The sequence below is a fragment of the Bradysia coprophila genome, chromosome X, assembly GCF_014529535.1.
Source record: "Bradysia coprophila strain Holo2 chromosome X, BU_Bcop_v1, whole genome shotgun sequence".
NCBI lineage: Eukaryota > Metazoa > Arthropoda > Insecta > Diptera > Sciaridae > Bradysia > Bradysia coprophila.
In genome coordinates, this window is record NC_050737.1 from 7,127,512 (window position 1) to 7,148,138 (window position 20,627).

Genomic DNA, 20,627 nt, shown 5'->3' on the forward strand with positions numbered 1-20,627 from the left:
ATTGCATGACCATATCAATATTTTAAATCAAACATTATTTTTTCTCGCTTTTTTGAGTATATTGGGTAGAAATTGCTTTTGTTTCATTTTTGTAATCCGAAAGTAACTTTCGATAAATATTATGGTGCTATGGTGAATTGTTTTACGCGAAGCGACAGAGCCGACAAAATTCTATAGATTAATTTATATACCAATGAAATTCTAATTCACTTCCATCGTTGTTTATCCATTTCCACAGCAGTGTATGTATATACCATTCATCAAAGCTATTTCAATTAAAAAGAAATTTCCCAGCATGTAAGACATTACAATCGTGCCAGTCTGGTAAATAACATTGAATTAATAATGTATATCACTAAAAAGAAAAGAAAGGCGTGATACCATACAAACATATAACAAAAGTAAAATCATCGCCCCCGGTCTTACGGTCTGACGAACACTTCAAATTATTTATTTTTATTTTATTTTACTTCAATTAGACCAAACAGACACACAGTCATTGCTCCAACAGTAAACAGTTTGCACAATTTTGTTGAAGAAATTGACAATGAATTCATTAATTTCTGGATTATAGGTCCAATTAATTTACTTTTAATTCGTGACAATCACGTACTATACATGAATTGTTCATCGATATATAACTGAACATTTTCACTGTCGATAATTTACCTTTTCTACAAGATGTTATGCATATAGGGTTTCGTGGTTTCGTATGAAGTAATCTAGTACGAAATGCACTTTCAATGAAAATGATTCTCACGCCTAATGTTACCAGCACAAAGACATTAGTAGAAAAAACATTTACACAGAAATTTTTATTATAAATTTCTATGTATAGTAACTTCGAAAAGAATAGATTGTGTCTGTCTGTTCACTATCAAAATTATTCCGACAAATTTTATAGAGTCATAAACACGGGGCTCGAAATTAATTAAATGAAACTCAGACATTTTACTTATCAAATTTCACGCTAGTTACATTTAAAGTTCGTAAAACAGACCCGGTATGTTAATTTCATTTCTAAACCCCATTTCATTCTTTCAAAAAAAATGACTTAGCCAAGCCTGAAGACAACTTTGTATTTAATGGCTGGTAGTGTCAACTACCGTAAGAATAATAACAAATTTAAATCAATATTCTAATAATCAATCGGAAATATTTTCTTCTATACGATCTATGGGTTGTTATCGTCAGATTTCCACGTCAGATAAATGTTTTAGCTCAATTCACGCCAGCGTTGATAAATTTATTTGTCATAGAAAAATCTATCTCAAATTGAGATTTCTCCATAAACTTATGGTAGCCCCGAGGCTGGTTTTTGCTAGTCTATCAAAGAATTATATTTATCATCTCTGACAGGAATCAACCTAATGTTAGCTTCGAGGCTAGTTTCTTACCGTTTGTCGACGAATTATATTTAACATCCTCGATAACCTGCGACGCGAATGTACCCATTCTAGAATCTACAATGTAGATGTCTGTTATGTTTATCAAACTATCCAGTTAGGTTGGTTCTACATCTAAGACTAAAAAAAATCCAATTTTCTTTTTATCCCTAGAACAACAAGTTTGTAAAGGTTGCTTAATGAAATACTGACTGGATTATTGTGTAGACTTGGTCTATAAATTATATGAAATTGTAAGAGTCTGTACGAATAATATTATAAACGAAAAAAAAAAATTGTTGTCTGTTATGTGTATAGTTGGTTGGATATAACAACTCAAATAATGTTTTATTATTCATTCGGCGATACAACATAACGAAAAATACATTTTTTTTATATTTCCATTGCTTTGTTTATTTTGGCTTATATATTCCAAGATGGTTGAATAAATAAACACATAAAAGAAACGTTTATCTTTTTATAAGTATGTAATAATAAGGAAGGTGCGCACATAACTATTATTCTAATTTATGAGATTTATTTCGGTGTGTATTTAATCAAACGAAAGCCATTTTGTGTATGTGAAACTTCAACAAAAAAAAAACCCGAAGAATTTTTAACGTCAGTGTTTATGGATAAAATGTTTGAAAACCTAGCATTTCGAATGAGCTTGTTTCTTTGATTGTATAAATACACAAAAAATCTTAAACAAATTAATTAAATCATTACAAAAAAAAAATTGTATATTCTATGGTTACACACGCATTCATGGTTGGTTGTTGGTTTATATTATTTTATTTCTCCTTTCGTTTAGTTATTTTTCTTTACACTTTTTTTGTTTAAAAAAAAAAGTTCGCATGAAATTCCAAATGTCTATCAAAAGAAAGATATCTCTTCATGATATGGGATATATGCGAGAAACTATAATAAACTCGCTATAGGTCAACAATTTCAAAATTCGTTTATTTTAACACAAAATCTTTATCCAACATTTCATTTAATCTCAACTAAAAACAAAAAATATTTTAAACTTTGCTTAATTTCGGATCAATTTCATTGTCCATTTAACTGTTGAGTTTATTTTCTTTAAAATGGATATACTTATGCATTTAACATAAAATAAAAATTTACTCGTTACTAATTAATAACCTTATTTTCAGCAGACTGGATGGGACCTTTCGATAGAGTTGTGTGCGGAGATTTTAATGGTGAGTAACTCTTCGTTTTATTTAAGTAACTACCTGTAATTATTCCAATAAATTTTCTAAATTTATTTAACACACACGAAAGAAGGAAGAAAAAAAAACATAATCGAGAGCGTAAATATTTTGGTTTTCGGTTTGATAATTAAATTATCAGTAATTATTAATTCTGAGTTTGGGGTCGACGCAATGATTACATTGGTTTTTATGCAATGATTATTTCGATGAAATGTTAATAAACACTTAACTTATACCGTACATTAATTGATTTAAATTTATTTTATTTAAATGATTCGGTTAAGTGATATAACGGAAGATATAAATTACCACTAATTGGACTCTTCTTTTAAATACATTTCTTTCTTTTTGAAAAAACAAATATACCGACAATCGTACGCTTTCAACAGATTCCTTCCTCGTTTTTTTTAAGTATTTGCTTACCAGCTTACTGTTTTTCCAACTCTTCTCCAGCCATTAATTTTATTTCTGATTGAACGATTTCGTTAAATTGCAAAATTTGATAATGAATCCGATGATGCTATACAGATTAATCTACTGCTTTAATCTCACTTAAAAGATTTCCAACTGTGACCTAGCAAGAAGACCCATCTACCTTTTATCTTTAATCTTCTGTCTTTTCTTGCTGGAATATTTGCAGAAGTATTTTTAAGTGAGATTGAAGCAGACAACTCTTTTAAACGCTTGTATTGAAAGTGATGTCATCCACTTCACTACTAGCTACACTATTGAATCTATTACTTCTTTTGATTGAATAAACGTTTCGTATTTGATACAAAATCTTTTTCTTCAATCGTATTAACATACATTTGGTATAAAGAAGACACCAACAGTAGGTCATCGGTCATTTTTGTCGTCGGTATCGACTAAAACCGATGACTTGCAGTTTCAGAATGTTTCACATCGGCCTGTATTGACGAAAATGAAAATCTTTGAGCTTTAAAATGTAGCACTCCGGAGTCATTTCAGTTGTATTTTGAGGTCCTTTTTTGTGCATTGATGGTTTCTCTGGGGGTGCCATCACAAATACCAGTACTTTTCATATCAATGAATCAATTGGAAATGATTGCCTTTGTATAATATTTGCTTTCTGAACGCCGTCCCATTAAAATTGTTAGTTTTTTTTATTAAAAAACAGAAGGTAAATTATAGAGTCATAAAATTGTCGAGAAAAAAAACCAAACAATGAGATCACTTGCTAGATTGTTGGGCCATTCTTTAAGTCTTCTAAAATCTAACATGAAGCCATCATATTTCAGAGTTGGTAATATGGTAATACAATATTACTACTGAATCGACTAGCATGTCCCCACAAATTGTTACATCTATTCCAGAATAATAAAGAATTTGTAATTAATTTGCCATTTATCTTTCCGTATTACCCATCATTCAACTTGAAAAATTATTTTAAATAACAAAATGCATTACGGTCATTGTATAATACCTTAACATCTCCAATTTTACAAAACATTTTATCTTTGATTCTAATTTCTCTTAACCGTATCTAATACGACAGAAAGGGGTATAATATAACTTTTACGACGTGAAAGTTTTAGTGTTTGCAATAGACGGAGACATTTATCCATTCAACGTATAATATTTACCACTGAAAAAAGGGTATAAAAAACGTTAAGGGTTAAAAATTTAGAAAGTTGTTAAAAAATTGAAGGTATTATCAGTGTTCCTCTCGAATGTGAACAGACGATAACTTTCTATACACGTATACCAACAAAATATATATATTCAGACATTGGACACATTTTGTGTAATGTATCGTGCTTCATGTTTGAATGAATAATGTTTAGGTCCTATCTGTACAATTGACATAAAAAATGTTGCATAGGTACCATTTTTTGAAAACGTCAAATTCATTTATCGGATGCGTAGGTTGTGTGAATAGAATTAAAGAAATTTTTTTTTATTTTCAAACGAAATTATGATTACGTGCGAAATGGTATTCATAACATGTGTCATATGATATTACATTAATATCGATATTACGTTATTTGAATATACAAAATGGTTATTATACACATGTACGGAGTAGTCTCGCCTCCCGTCTTTTATGATGCACATGAGAAGTATGTTAAATAAATACAGGAAAATACAAATGAGAGCTGATTTGTGGCTTGACTAAAGAAATGTTTTTGAAATGCCTTCAATTTGAACAAATAGTTTGTCCTTTCAATTTAGCCATTTCATATTTTTCGCTTAAATTTGTCGAATTTGTTTTTCGAAATTTTTTTGACGACCCTTTAGTTAGAGAAACAGTTAGATATTTTGTGACACAAAACTGTTTCTAAAAAATAGGATCAGCTGCCTAAGAACATGAAGACCTGTAGGCCCTAGTCAAAAAAGGGAATCGTAATAGGTTAAAAAACACTGAGGAAAAAGAGTTGAAAATCTCACCTGTAGCTGGTAATTTTGACTCCAGGTAATCTACAATAGCTGCCACAGCTGTAGCACCGCATACAAAAAATACAGCTATCGCAGCAATTGTAGATTACCTGGAGCTAAAATTACCAGCTACAGGTGAGATTTTCAACTCTTTTTCCTCAGTGCATCTCAAAATAAATACTTCAGATTTTGTTTTTTTTTCAAGTGAGAGTGAGAGAACCTATTCCGCTATAATTTCTAATCTGGTACTTCATATGTCTCACGTCTTATTTGTCATTACAAAATCCTTCGTTAGTTTTGCTCATCGCTCAATTTTCCAGTTCATATTCATGTCAGTAACAGAAGATTGGACGTTTTAATTAAAATGTTAAAAGTTTCGATTATAAATGGCAAAGCATGGGTTTGAGTAGCACGGTGTCTAACAACAAAAATATGTTGCCACTGGCTTCTTGGAATATTATTAGGACGTATCAAAACAGTGACAGTTGATATTTAAACATATAAGTGTATCTTCGTGAACAGACATATCCATTCGTTAGAATCATTAAATCTGATACTTCATTTGTTGAAAGTATCTCAGAATCTTTGTTAAAAATTCTTTTACTTCACTAGTTTCAAAGAAAACAGTAACCAATTGTTTATTATTGTCGTTGTTGTCTATAGCAAATGTCTAGCCGTCTCTGTCTCCCAATTTCATTTGCATAAAAGTCGACAGTAAATTTGTAATTACCAGCATTTTGTCTGATCAATATGGACTGCATCAACAAAATATTCTGCTGACCCATCACTGTATACACATATAGGTATGTGGGGTTCTTTTTTAACATTTTCTCCACATTCTGACAATATACAACCAAACAAAACAAAACAATGTAATTGCACGTCGTCGTATATATGTTTGTATCAAAGTTACTGTCCCCTTGATAATCACAGTTTTCATATTTTTTGTACATAAAATTGTTAGAAGCATCGAAATATGTTTCGTCGGGCTAACTGAACTTGCACTGTATGAGGTTGACTCAAATTTCATGAAAGTAAATGATGGGACATGACACATATGATAAGGGCATGAAACGATAATGGTTCGATTTATAAATTTTGTTTAAATCATGGGTCGCATGTATAGCGATTAACGAAACATTTTTTTTTGTTCAAAAGCGTTATATACAAACAATGGATAAATTTACATGCTACACCAGCGTTTGTTATCGTCATGTTTGGTGATAAATATCATAAAGGCCAATTAAATCGTTAAGTCGAACAGTGAAAATTTGTTGTTATGTATACAACAGTAAATAGCGTGTAATGTAAATGTGCAGCATTTGTGAAAAAATAGCATGCAATTTGCTTCAATGATTTTTCAAATCAAAATTATAACGTTTCAGTTATACTACAATTTATTTATGTGCATTTCTCATGCAACTAGTCGCGGTTGAAAGTATGTTCCTAAAAAATTTTGTTTTATTTTTCTGGGCACAAATTTTTTTAATGGTCATAAAAATCTGATCACGACGAGTGTCACCTCGTCTTGCAAACCTGCTGCGAATTTATAATTTTTCATACGCCCAACTTATATGATACTTTGCACACGTAACGAGTCTTTATTACATTCGAATGATTTCGACGAGATATAAAATCAAAGCTGTGTGTAACTAAAAATGTCGATCACATTTTGCTGTTCCATTTACATTTTTATTTACAACAAGATCCATATCATTTTATCTGAAATAGTCTCTAAAAGTTTCCTAAAAAGTTTCTTAGGTTAAAAACGGCTGTATATACCCCTCCTTTACAAAAAAGAAGTTTTTCCTAAGTGCACCCGAAAAAAAGAACGCACATCGATTCAGGGAACTATTGGGAGCTCAGAACAGCATTCAGTAAAATCGGACAAGTTCCTTCCCCATACAAAGGTATGACCTCTGTCTATAAAAATTAACTTCGATCAAAATATGTACAATCACTGAACTTTTGTGACAAAACTGTTTCAGAGGGGTGTATGAAATTTCATGAAATTTTGTATGGGGAAGGAACTTGACCAATTTTTTTTTAATGCTGTTCTGAGCTCCCAATAGGACCCTGAATCTATGTGCGTCCTTAGTTTTTGGCTGCATTTCGGAAAAACTTCTTTTTTGTTGAGGAACGGTGTGTGTAGTTATTAACAACTTTCTTTGGATTTGGGATTAAAGAACTCATCTTTCCTTGTGGTCTCTGTTAACGGCTTACGTTTCTCGCAAAGCAATTTTTTTAGCAAATATACTACTCATAAGTTCTTGAAATTTTATAAACGACAAGTGTAACACGACATGATCAATCTGAGTCTTATGTCCTATGTTGAACGTACTAAGACCCAGCTAACTAATCCTTACGGTTCTTACGAAACTAAAAGTTTTCCAACTGAACTGGAGGCAGACCATATCAAAATTAAAAAAAATAAATTCGAAAGCTTGCAAATGTTGACACTCTTCTAATCAGTTCGAAAGAAATTGATTATTTTTACTGTCCAAAAAATTCCTTATCGGTAAAAAATTATTTAATATTTTCTTTTCTGCCGAAGTTATTGTTCAATGAAAACATTCTAATCAGCTCGAAAAGTGCCATAACAACAGTTTTATTTCTAGATGTATCGTGATAAAACTCATATATATGCATTCATATACATTTTGTGGCCATACCAAAACATCTACGAAAACGATTATTGTTTATAGCGTCAAAACGAGTATGTGTATAATATAAAAAAAGTGTAAACATCGCAATACTCATAAAAATATTGTTGACCAATGTATTTTGTTATTTTTTTTTCTTTTTTGTTTTATTTAAATCATAAAATTAAAAAATGCAGGTTCAGCGAATAAAACATATTTTTCTTTTTCAAAAAGGAAAAAATAAATTTATTCATTTTTCGTTTTCAAACAATAAATTTGTTTAAAATGTCAAATAAATCAAATGGAATGTTTGAATTGAAGAAAATGGCAGAGGGTGTAGGCCAAAAAAGTTTACTATTTATGAAGCAATAACATGAAATTTATTAGCATGCAAAAATGCATATTCATGAGAATTAAAATTGTTGGTTATGGTAATGAAAAAGGAAACAAGTTTTTTTTTGTGTATGCAACGCAGTCGCAGATAATATAAATTTTACTATGAACAGCAGGGAAAAAAATCCCATCCACGAAAGAAATTATATTTTGCACAATTACAATCTCTATGTGGGTAATTATAATTAAAATGGAAATTTATTTTCGTTTACGTTTATATCAAACAATTTTCATTAACTAACATTAATTGATTTATTTTAACTAGTCGTTTTTTCCGCAATACAAAGAGCCACGAATAAAATACTACTTCCACGCAACTATTTTGTAATTACCTGTAATAAAATCTCTTAAAATCACGATTATTTACCTTTAATCGTACGAAAGAAAAAGAAGAAGAAGAAAAAAAAAATCCTCCCAGCACATTAAAGATGAATGCTTTACGTATTTTATATATGTTACGTATGGTAGACAATAACTGCTGAAATATTATAGTGAATAAAGCAGGCAAACTCTCTCGATTAAATCGAAAATTGTTTGCATAAATTTGCCGCAACGATCGTATCATATAAGATAATGTTAACCCATCTCTATCTGCAAAATACCAAATATACCAATGTTCGTACCTAATTTTAAAGGTAGGAAATAAATAACATAAAATGGAAGTTCCAAAAATAATCTTCTCGGATAAAAAAAAATCGTTCGTTTGAATAAAATTTATAATTTTTTGAGGATATTAAGCTAGTCTTTATTCGTTTTATAGTTATTCCTTTTTTACCCTGCGTAGCTATAAGCGAACACACACAAAAAAAAACACACGAACCGAGAGAGCGAATATATCCTCGTAATGTATAGCATCCCCGGTATGGATATATATAGATTTTTGTATATATAAATGGCATATCATTTTTGGGTGTATCCATATTATGTTTCATCTGTACATGCGCAAAGTTTTAAGCGATCAATACAATATAATTTCGCACATAGCCCTGAACTGGAAATAGCAAGTTACCGCACCAAGCTCGTGGGTAAAAATTCAATACATAAAATATTCAAGACAGGGTCTGTAATTTTGTAATTTATGAAACTTATTTATAAAGTGGGTGTTTTTTTAATGAAAATATATTCATTTCGTTATGTATCCGAAATACACACAGCAGCATTTATTACACAAAAGAGCTATTACGTAAACAAAACACATTCATATTACAGCAAATGCTGAAACTAAAGCTCGTTATTACGCATTTACAGAAAATTTCGCAATCGCTCGACGTCTATATGGTTATGACAGTTTTCAGTCTAGGCCTTTATATTAAGTGGGAGGTTTCACCCTTCATTTCACTTTGTAAATAGTTATGTACTGACAGCACAATACGCATAGTGATATGTAACGAGAACATTTTCTTATAGCTTCCCATAAAGACAACTTACAATTAGGTATATATAAGTAATGGATTGTTGCTACTACAAATACTGGGATAGTGATAAGAAAGAGGCGTACAGTCAATACGATTATACCTTCAGTTATTGTTATGCGAACAGCCTTTTAATGCCGAAATGATATTCAAGGAATATCAATATTATATACCTTGTCGGTCGTAATAGCCATGAATCACATCGTAAAACTATACCTGCAATGTCAATACGAAAAATCGAATTTGACATGACGTAACCGATGATTTCTTTCTTCTGATCATTTCTTTCGACGAATCCATTTTCAGTTCAAGGGATTTAATTAATAACAGCGATTAGCCATTTCGTTTTATTGGCCGTTTTTTTTTGCACTCACTGCGGTTTCTGCATGTGTTCCGTTTTGAATTTATTATTTAAAGCAATCCCCAGATAAATGCCAACCGTTCAGCCATCATTAACTGAGTGAGAAAAATTGGGTGCATGATGAGACTTGGATTTTAGAATCCAACCAGTCAGTGGAAAGCTTAATGGAATTAAATATTAAATATTCTTTTTCTTGCGAAATTTGTATGCAAACTAGTTGGTCGTTTCTTTTGTTATGCTCTTTGTAGCAGCGAATTAAATTACAATACCTGCGAATTTGACTGTATGAAATTTTGCCATGATGTCTGTGCCTCTTCAATGTCCTTTGCTTATACGTATTCTATAAGACCGTTGAGATGTAGGTACGGTACACATTGCATTAATTTTGTTCACTTGAAATCTTTCTGTAGTTTGGCATTGCTATGTCACATCTGCTTTTTATGTTTTGTTTAGATACAAGGGATACATTTTTTCAGACTGTAAGTTGCACAACAAACCCAGCGGTCTTTGTGTTGCATTCAGTTTTCGATCCTCGAATCCAGCCGCTCAATTCAGCCCAATTTTTTATCCTGAGAATAACCTAATACGACATAGTAGAATTAATTGGTTTCACTTCAAATTCGAGATTTCAATCGAAAGTGTAAAAGAGGTTTCTCTATGTTGAAAGTTGCCGTTCAAACAAAGAATCTTACGTTTTCAGACGCGCGGGCGCAGGTGAGAGGGACAACCGTAGTCACATTTCTGAACAATATTTGAGAACTTGCGTGTGGAAAGTATAATATATGTAATATATGACGCATGAAAACCTATAATCTCAACATGGGCTAACTTTATTATGTTACTTTGAAACTCTTTATCCATGCTTTGAACACCTTACATCATTTATTCTATTAATAGACTACTCTTTCCGATTTTTAGTTTCAAAAAAAATTGTGAAACAAGCTTCTAACAATTCCAAAAATGCTGTAGCATAACAGAAATCCTATTTAAAAAAGTAAAAAGTCAACTTTACAATACGAATTACGTAACGTAATTTACGTTACAATATTGCTTGCCAATTCAAGACTGTTGACCTTAGAATTATTATTTCCCCCGATACTGTCCAATACAGTTAGAAAGAAGTGAAATAAAACATGCTTCGCTTATCGCATGCAATTCGAATGATTTCTATCAGTTTACCATAATACAGTCAATCAATCAATCAATAAATCATTCAATTGAGTATTGTTATATTCAGTCTTTTTTGGTGTAAACCAGTTTGAATAAATAACACGGATCATTAATTCATTGTTTACCAACCGAACACAAGAGCTACGTTTGCATTTGAGCGTGCTTTTTTAATGTCCCTTGAAAATTGCACCGGCCGGAATCCCTTCGAATGATTAAAAATAAGATAATATTCGAAAAACAATGTGCTTATGCTGTCACTAGATTTTTATTAGTCAGTTGAAATGGAAAATATATTTTTGAAATTAGGACAGACTGTATGGAGAAGAATAGTACATTACTATACCAGTGAAGTAATTTGATATCTCGTATCCAGATGAGTAAAAGTATCCGAGGGCTTAAGGGTCTTCACTAGTGAGGGAAGGGCCACATTACCTCACTAGTAAAGTAAAAACTATTTAACATATTGCCTATATATTACCGATTCGGAGATGATTCTCTTTGAATCTTTTACTATAATGACAAGTTTTTCTTAAAATCAATTAATCTGCTACTTCTCTTGTTCAGAAATTACTTTTCAGGTCTTGGTAGAAAATATTTTACATCGTCAGTTGAGATGTGTAGTTTCTATAATAAAACAACTCTAGCTGGATGTCATCGCACATTTTGATAGTCCTTGTCAAGGCAGAAGCTTTCGTTTCTTCTAATTCCAACTGAACGAAGATACTCCACTTTTTATCTTACCTTCATATAAGATATTATGAACAATAAAAATTGAGAACATTACATCCATTCTGAATGCAGCGTCATACCACCGATTTCCGTATATATATATCATCTGCTCTACCTTCCCTCGTATGACCACAGAACAGTGCATTTGGCTGCAGTCCAAATTCAAAACAATACAATGCAAGTGAATTTTTATTACCGAAATAGGTATGCTCCCCGTAACGCCAAAACATTGCCAATTCGATTCGGATTAACTATTTTCAAATGTTTTGGTGCAACTGTTTGCGGAGGTTCTTAAGTCTAAACGAAATTGAACGAGATAATCGTACGTATAACACAACAGACATTCATTATTACCGCTTTACGAATGAAATAAAACGGTTATTTCGTTGTTTTCTTGCATAAATTCAATCCAAATAGCCTTGTCATCTAAATAAGGATCTAACTTAATTGGAATCTTAAACAATTTTTTATGTGCCATGTGCTGTGAAATTGTTGTACGCTCACAGCAAGAAAAAAATGTATCTCGTTATTTATGAATTTATTGTTTGATCCTATTATTCCCTCGCAGACGTGTATGTTATACAAATTTAAAATGTGTGATAGGCTAAATCTGCGCTATATATTCTAGCACAAGGAGAATAAAAAAAAGGATTTACAAAAGAACAATTTTTTAAAGCTAAAAGTTGTTACAACAATAGTTAGTAGAATGTTATTTTGGTTGTTTTTATTAGAAAACATGCGTCTCTCTATTCTATCCTCTATAAACACAATTTCAACGAAACGTATGGTATGATATCTACAACACACGTATATACATCTATGTGCTGTGCGCTTATTATTCGGTGTTTGTACATAACAAAACTTTATCCCCTTCAGAAGCCATTAAATGCAGGCAAACACAAAAGATGTTACCACCGCGTACACATATATTATCATTCCCCTTGAAAAAGAAATTCGACTCTTACTATTCGTAGCAGCAGAGACAATAAATTATAACACCGTAATTTCTATTTTGAAAGCTCGCGGGTACTATTTACGTATATTTTTTACTATTATATTGTGTATATATCCCTGTATCTTATCCTGTTTAATATTCCGAAACTTCCCTTAGGATTTTTTAAATGTTATATAAATAGGGGGGGATCGAAATGAAATGGATTTGCGAAGAAAGTTGTACGATAAATCATGCACATCTGAGGATGTTACCGTAAATGGAAGTTAAGTAAAAATAATATTATTGAAAAGAGAAAGTTATAAAGCCAATTTATCAACAATATTTTGTTGTTGTTGTCGTCAAGAGTGCATCGACAATTGACATATTTTATATCATTCAATTCGTTTCACACTTCAAGATAATTGAATTTATTTCCAAATATTTTCAATAAACGAAACGTTAGGTTACATAGATTTTTACAATTTTCCTATTTAATAACATTAAAAGGCTTGCAGACATATTCCCAGCACCAAAATTGCCTTTAAGCAATAAGCTATCCAGCAGCTGATTCATGATCATATTTAGGCATGTGAACGAAATGTTTAAATCACCAAAATGGAAAACTAATGAATCGAATAAAATTGATGTTTGTTCATATTTTCGATGAGAAATTCGCCTAAATGTCGTTTATGGTAGACCTTTCTTCCTTATTCAACTTAATTGCACGTTTACATTTAACCAATGGGGCAAATTATTACTCAATCTCGTGAAACGGAAATATATTTTGGGCACATAGAAGCGCTAAGAGCCATGGACGTTTCCGTTGCTTCCGTTGCTTGTTAAACTTTCAGAAACTACAAGAGTATGAAAGTCTCCTACTTTTTTCGTTGATAATACTAAATATTTTACTTCATTAATTTCACATACCTTGCGTTGATAGTTGTAAGAGGTTTTACGCCATAGTTAATTGTTAATTTTGTCGTCGTTATTGATGACAGTTAGAGATTATGCTCAGGTTTATTTTAAGAATGAGCCCTAAGGTTTGGGACGTAATCCCTCAAAATTCCTAAAATTTCTAGAGACTCCGACAAGGTCAACACAGTTATTTGAATTATTATTTAGTTATTTAAATTAACTAAGAATTTGACGTACTCTCACATACGATGAACGGTCGCCTCAATTGTTGTCGTCGTTAGAATAATGATTGTCTCAACGCAAGAGATGACTGAAGAGTAGTGACTAAGGGAAGAGCATATTTTCGGAAAATTTGATTTCCTAAATCTTTCCAAAATTTCCTAAAATTTAACAGAATATTCTAAAGTTGTCTAAATTTTAATAAAACATTTACAAAAGTTGCTAAGATTCTAGGAAATCAATTTTCCAAAAATTAAGAAGAATAACTTGAATAATGTGAATTTACAATTTTGGTGGGCATATCACGAACTTTCGAAATCATTTTCATTCTACTACACTACTGTCTCCAATTTGCCATGATGCTTTTTTGAGATGTGTTAAGAGTAATTTACTAAAAGGCCCAAGAACTGTAATTTTGGTAGTTTCAGTTGTCTTCCCTATGATTCTTAGAAAAAAAAACTCCCATAACTTTCAAGCAATATTGTCTGTGAAACGATTAAAACGCATCTACTACTTCAGAAAAAAATCCCCCAATATACCAGAACAATTGCACACAGGTACTTTTCCCTGTTACAAGTAACACATTGCCGCACATATTTCGTCTCGGCAAGGCGATCAATGATATCAATTCAATTTTTATTGTTTTTAAATAACAATAAAATTCTTATTAATATACAATAAAACACCAAAAAAAGATGTTGTAGATCAAAATAATCAATCATAAATTATTGATTACCGCAAAAACTGATTTTATAGATAATAAAAGTGTAATTTTTATGATGCGTGTTAAGCTGTTTTTGTTTGCAATAAAATTAGTTGAAATAAAAGAATCAACAACATTTATATGCTTTATTTAATTCCGATTCCAAAATCCACACTCAGCTTTAACATCCTCAGTATCACCATTATTATATGTCTCCCATTCACATAAATCAAATTCTTCAATAAAATGTATTTTTATGACCATTAAACGAACTGTTTATAACTCATTAAAATGGTTTTATTTTGACATTAAAAAATTATTGGTAGGAAAGGAAATGTAACATCAAAGCTTAAAGGCAGAAGCAATTTAAATAAAAAAACATAAAAAAATGACAAAGTTTGTTACCATTTAACTATTTCGTGAATTTTCTTTTGAACGACTTTTACTCGCTATTTTTATAGTTTTGTGACTGTTGAACCCACACATAAAAACACTCCTGTACCTGTGCATGTGTGAGTGACTTGTGTTTACACATTAAACTTTGTTGTATTTGAAAAGTTTTAACATACACCTAATGCCATGGGTAGTTAATTATCAATAATTTTTGAATGAAGCGATAAATAGCTTAACAGAAAATTTGTGAATGTTTGTTAACTTAACACAAAAGTTTTTGTAAAGAAAAAAAAATCGGTTAGCTAATGGATCTCATTTTACATTTACACATTTTTCTGTTTTGTTATGTGAAATATTTGTTGGTGGAAGGCACGTTCTGCAGACGAAATTGATTTAAAAAAAATAAGAATAATTCAGCGATCTCTAATTGAAACATAAAAAATGACTCGTTATGTGATAAACACTTATTGTTTACAAAAGACTATTCCTATATAGAAATTGCAACTATCATAAATACAATTCGAATAATGGCTAAAGAATGAAGAAATGCGATAACATTGCGCGAGGTCATATGAAATAAAAATGACACTGTAATCTTTGATGTTTACGGCTTAATCGATTCATTATTTCTTCATGAAAAATTAGGAGTGGAATTTCACATTTGTTTATGAAACTTGAATCACTGTTACGTTGACTGTGGATCGTCGAAATTATTTGAAAAATAAATTTCATCTCGTTAGATCAGATAAAGCTTCAATCGTAGACGACTCAATCGAACGAACAGCTCAGTCAGATATACCTATCACAGAGTTGTACGTATGATTGCAATGCGACCAAACTTTGCAAATCCGTCAAATAGGTTCCCGACGTTAATAATTTAATAAATAACGTTTTAGCCGAGTGATAATAGTTATTTTCCCAACGCATGCTGAAAGGCTTAGCACGAGCTGGACGCGAGTTCTGGAACCGAATTCGCTAAAAAAAGCCTTTCAGCATAAGTTAGAAAAAGCGTTCTTCCTAAACGCCTAAACACCAGTCAAGGAAAATGTTTTTTATCTACTGCAAGTTGAAAATGTTCATAATTTTCAGCGACAATCTAGTTAGCAAATGCAGTTGATTTATTTGAGTACTCAATGTGTTGCCGAACTCGCTTCACTCGTATCAGAAAACTCATATAATGCGCAAAGCAACCCCATTTACTAACTAGTTGCCAAAATAACTATTTAAGCACTGGATGTATAGGTTGTGACTCGATACCGTAGGTCAACGAAAGTTTTACTTCCCGTTACTGAGTTGAGAAAAGCATGCTCTACTACAAATTGTCCTGGCCTTGTCTTGCCCAATCGTTGCTCTGACAATATAAATTCACACTAAACTTTTGAATGATATTTCTTAGTCATAGGTGATGATATCCTTTCCCAAACTTTATTACGTGTTTTATTACAACCCACTCATCGTAACACTAAAAAAATTTGCTTTGTTCATCCTGGTCTTAACATTTTGCAAACTGCTAAATAGCCATTAAATCTACTACTTCTTTTGTTTAAAGTATTGCCTAGCGTCTGATGTAAATTCTTTTCTTTCATCAGTTTTAACATATGTCTGTCAATCGTTGTCAATAACAGATGACTGATTTTTTTTTGCTAAGAAACGTACAAACGTGCAAACATCAAATTAATCGACTTCTCAAAAATGTTACTCTTAGAAATTTACCTCAAGTCAAAAGTTATACTCAACACACACAAAATTTCTTTCGACCTAAACTTAACATGTTCAAGGTTTTTCAACATCGTCCAGCTAGTTTGACACCGAAAACTTGCGTATTACCAACTTCCGTTTTTCATGAAATGTAATCTAATTTGTACAGCAATAAATAAAAGAAAAATATTTATTTTTCACTATCGCTAAATCAATAATAGGCTCTTATGCAATTTGAGCGTTTTAAAAGCAATTTTCAATAATATTTTAATTGTTTTTGTAATTGGATTTATTTGTTGACATTTGTTTAATAGTAAAAACATTGTTCGAATGTTTCTCATTTCAAAAATGATATACAATCAAATAATAAACAATGAACGAATTTATTTACAAAATAAATTAACTTTGTAATTAAATTATTTGATTTTTCGTTTATAGTGGATGCTAGGTTGTAGAAAATTGAGATAAAAATATTTTATTTTTAAAATGTGAATCGAAAGCATCGGAACGCGTTTAAGACATCATTGCACCGAGACATTGGCGAGTTCACGAAATATATTGTTTAGGTGTTTACAATTTTGCAAATTTCAAATGTAAACAACATAGGTTTTGTGTGTTGTGTAATCCTGAGTTGTTTATATAAATTTTTAGTCGTGTAGTATAATTAATTTCGTGTACATGTGCGAATTAAAACAAAAATATTGTGAGACTTGGTGATCATATATTTTCAAAACATTTTAAGTTTTCATTCTTGTTGCTGTTCGATCGGAACTTTTTTTTTTACTTTTAGAAAATTCATTTCGATGTTCCTTTGTTTGTGAATTAAATTTAAAAGAAATATTTTCAATGAGCGAGATGAAAGGGACGACAGATCGTTGCTGTTCACAGCTTGTTAGCAGCGAAATAATGATGATGCACAGGCTATTTATAGAATCAGTTGTGGGATGTTTTAATATAGATTCAATATAAAGTTCAAAAGCGAAAACTTGACATTTTCTTCAATTGCATCAGAAAGTGATAATAAAAAATCGAACAGATTGAGGACACCCATTTTATTTTTTCGTTTAGTCATGAATGTTTCAACGTACTTTGTGCGATAAATATTTTCATATCCGTTCCAAATGGGTTTATTAAAGGGAACACAAGATAAGTTTTTACTTTTCTTCCACTCCACACGTACGAGTCAGTGCAAAACGCCTCCCTTTACGTTTCGTTTGTTGACAGCATGTGGAACGATATGGAGCAAAAGGTGGAATTGCAATTGCAACGATGGCAGACAAAATGCGGGTAAAATCCTTGAAAATCTACCAGAAATGGAATTATTAAAATTCTTCGAAGTATTTTCTTTCGAAAAGTCCTTTGTCATAAACTTACAAATATCCGCCCCTCGGACAGGAGTCTAATTTCACAAATAATTAAAACGAGAGACCTACTTTACTCAAGAAAATATTTCAGATCTACATTCGTATACCTCCACCAGTTATGATTCCACAAAAATCGCATTGCGGGTCCCGCTATCATACCCCTAATTTCAATATTCGCAGTACTTACCTCTATGAGTGACTACAGTATCTTGTCATCAAGCTCTCGTTTGATTTTATTATTGACGGCGTCTTACCATTTCGTAAATGTCGAACTCAACAATTTTACCAGTTGTAATTCATAAACTCCTAAAAAACCATCCAAGCTGTTCGGTTTGAACCCTGAAACCGTTTCGGCAGTGAAATCGTTTTTGCTAAATCTTACATTTCAATATCGATTCAACTGTATATAATCATAACATATATTGCTAAAATTGCCAAACCAAACATTTCCTCACTCAAATCTACTCAACGGACTATTATATGCAATGTTTGTTTTCGAAAGTCAACGAACGCTAGATAATCCAATAATTTTTCTATTTTATTATTTTTAACTAGGGTGACCAAAAATATAAAAATAAACGGCGTCCATAACATTTCAGTAATCAGTGTAAAAAAGGCACTTGTGAAACACGTGTCTCACATTAGAAAGCATGAATCGTGCATGTCTTTATGTTTGTCATTATAATTTTCCCATATTTGTAATGCGTTGATGGTCAAATATAATAGCCACCATTAGAGCGATAAATAAAAACCAAAATTTTCAAATGTGAATTCCGTTTATCGCATATAGAGGGAGGGAGATAGACCCAGCCATATCAAAGTGCCATTACAACTTAAATCGTTATCTGAGAGAAATAACAACAAACCATTTTCAATCACATTCAGAGTGGAGTGGACTGCACAGTCCATTAATTACGTCAGCAAAAAACGTTTGAATTTTGCTTTTACCACCAAAACAAAATAAACAAAATTTCGATTTTAAATTTTTGTTCGATTATGTTTGGTCTGAATGGTTTCGAGCGTTGAAATGAAATTTACGATGTGAGTCACTGAGCTTAGTTGGATGTGTAGTAGAGCTTATACAAAAAAGGTGATACCAATGAAATAGTGGAATGTAAATAGGAAATTGCTTAGTTTAGGAATGGAATTCCAAGACAAGAATTCCGAAAATAAATATTTAAAATTCGAAATTGGTCAAATATTGATTGTATGTAAAAAAAAAACACAGAAATTTTTCTTCGTCATAGACAAAGAAAGAACGTCCCATAGGGCCTAGAGCGAAAGGATGTTTTAGTGTTCTCTCTAACGGACTTATGTAAGGTTCTAAGATGCCCTACACCTATCTGTCCTAGTAATTTGGTTGATTCATTAAGTGTTTCACATGAACCCTCTTCCTAACATCTTTAAATTTCCACATATTTAACTGCATCCCTACATCACAAGATGTCCTTTACAAACAGTTCCAATTGTTTCTCATTAAAAAACTGAACAAGGGTGAAACCGCGTTCATGGTTTATTCCACTCGATCGAACATTGATCATCTCTAATTAATTTTGTTTTTTAATTGAACGAATGATGCACTACGTCTAACAATGCACAACAAATTTAAATTCAAAAAACAAAACGTGAAGTCTCTACACAAAAAAAAAAACGGTTTTCGTTTTGTAAATCTGAGTTCGTCAGTCGCGTTACTGCGAGCAATTTAATTGGATGAATAAAACCCATCAAAATGCATGTAACATTTGGTTTTAATTGAAAATACATAATTTATATCTAAATTCAGTAGAGATTATTGCAAAAATTGCCTACGAGGCGTTTTGCATTATTTTCATTTAAAATTAAAACAAAGTCAAACCCCATTTAAATGTACATATCTCCTCTATACTATATATACTATGCATACATACATATATACAAACATGAGAACTCGCCGAGTTGCTGTTGTTATGTTTATAGGTATTCGAATGTACATAAACTTTGTGTCTACACGATATAATATGATTCTGTAGCGTTATAAACTAGGCCCCCCCAGAAAACAAGTTTATAATTTACAATTATTCGTTTTATACAAGCAAGAAATTAACTCTATAATTTATATATAAGCCCCTTTCGTTTTTATGCGCCCATAAATAGCATTAGTTCGCCAATCAGATGGGGTGAAACACAGAACATGTTTCGAAAGGATGAAAAAGTTCAAATATAACCCTTGTTTTGGGTTGTAAAAAGTTCTCCTCGCACCATATTAATGTATCGAAACAAAAATATTGACATTTAACACCAAAATTTATTAACAGAATCACCCTTCTTAATATATTTTGATATTAAGAAATATAAGACGTTTTCGGATTATTTTTGTACTACAGGCGTATTCCATAAAGGATAATATTAATTTTGTCTGTGCTGCTATTATGTGTTTTGTGAAATTGCTTTTATTGGCACAAAAATCAATTAAGAAATTTGCTGTGGGATTAAGAATAAGAAGTAAAACAAAGTGTGACATTACATTATGTCCACGAATCCCCCATAAGTCCCTAATTTATTGTCAATTCTACTTTCCCTTGTCATTTGGGGTATATATATTTCAATGTGCACATAATGCTAATGCTACCGAAAGTTAACGTCCACCACACACAAGAATTTTAGAGACCGATAGAGAAAAAAGAAAACTATTGTAGTCGATTGGATTATTAGC

General features: G+C 31.4%; 1 protein-coding gene across 13 annotated transcripts in view; it reads left to right on the plus strand.

Annotated features, from left to right (window-relative positions):
- LOC119085744 (homeobox protein abdominal-A homolog) overlaps positions 1-20,627 on the plus strand; it is a 45,619-nt gene that overhangs the window by 9,704 nt on the left and 15,288 nt on the right. For 7 of the 13 annotated variants that reach the window (XM_037196226.1, XM_037196219.1, XM_037196213.1 and 4 more), the window contains one exon: positions 2,546-2,593. In XM_037196226.1, coding sequence (XP_037052121.1) covers positions 2,546-2,593 — 48 coding nt within the window. The remainder of the gene's footprint in view (positions 1-2,545; positions 2,594-20,627) is intronic. The other 6 variants (XM_037196221.1, XM_037196215.1, XM_037196216.1 and 3 more) reach the window with 1 other exon arrangement.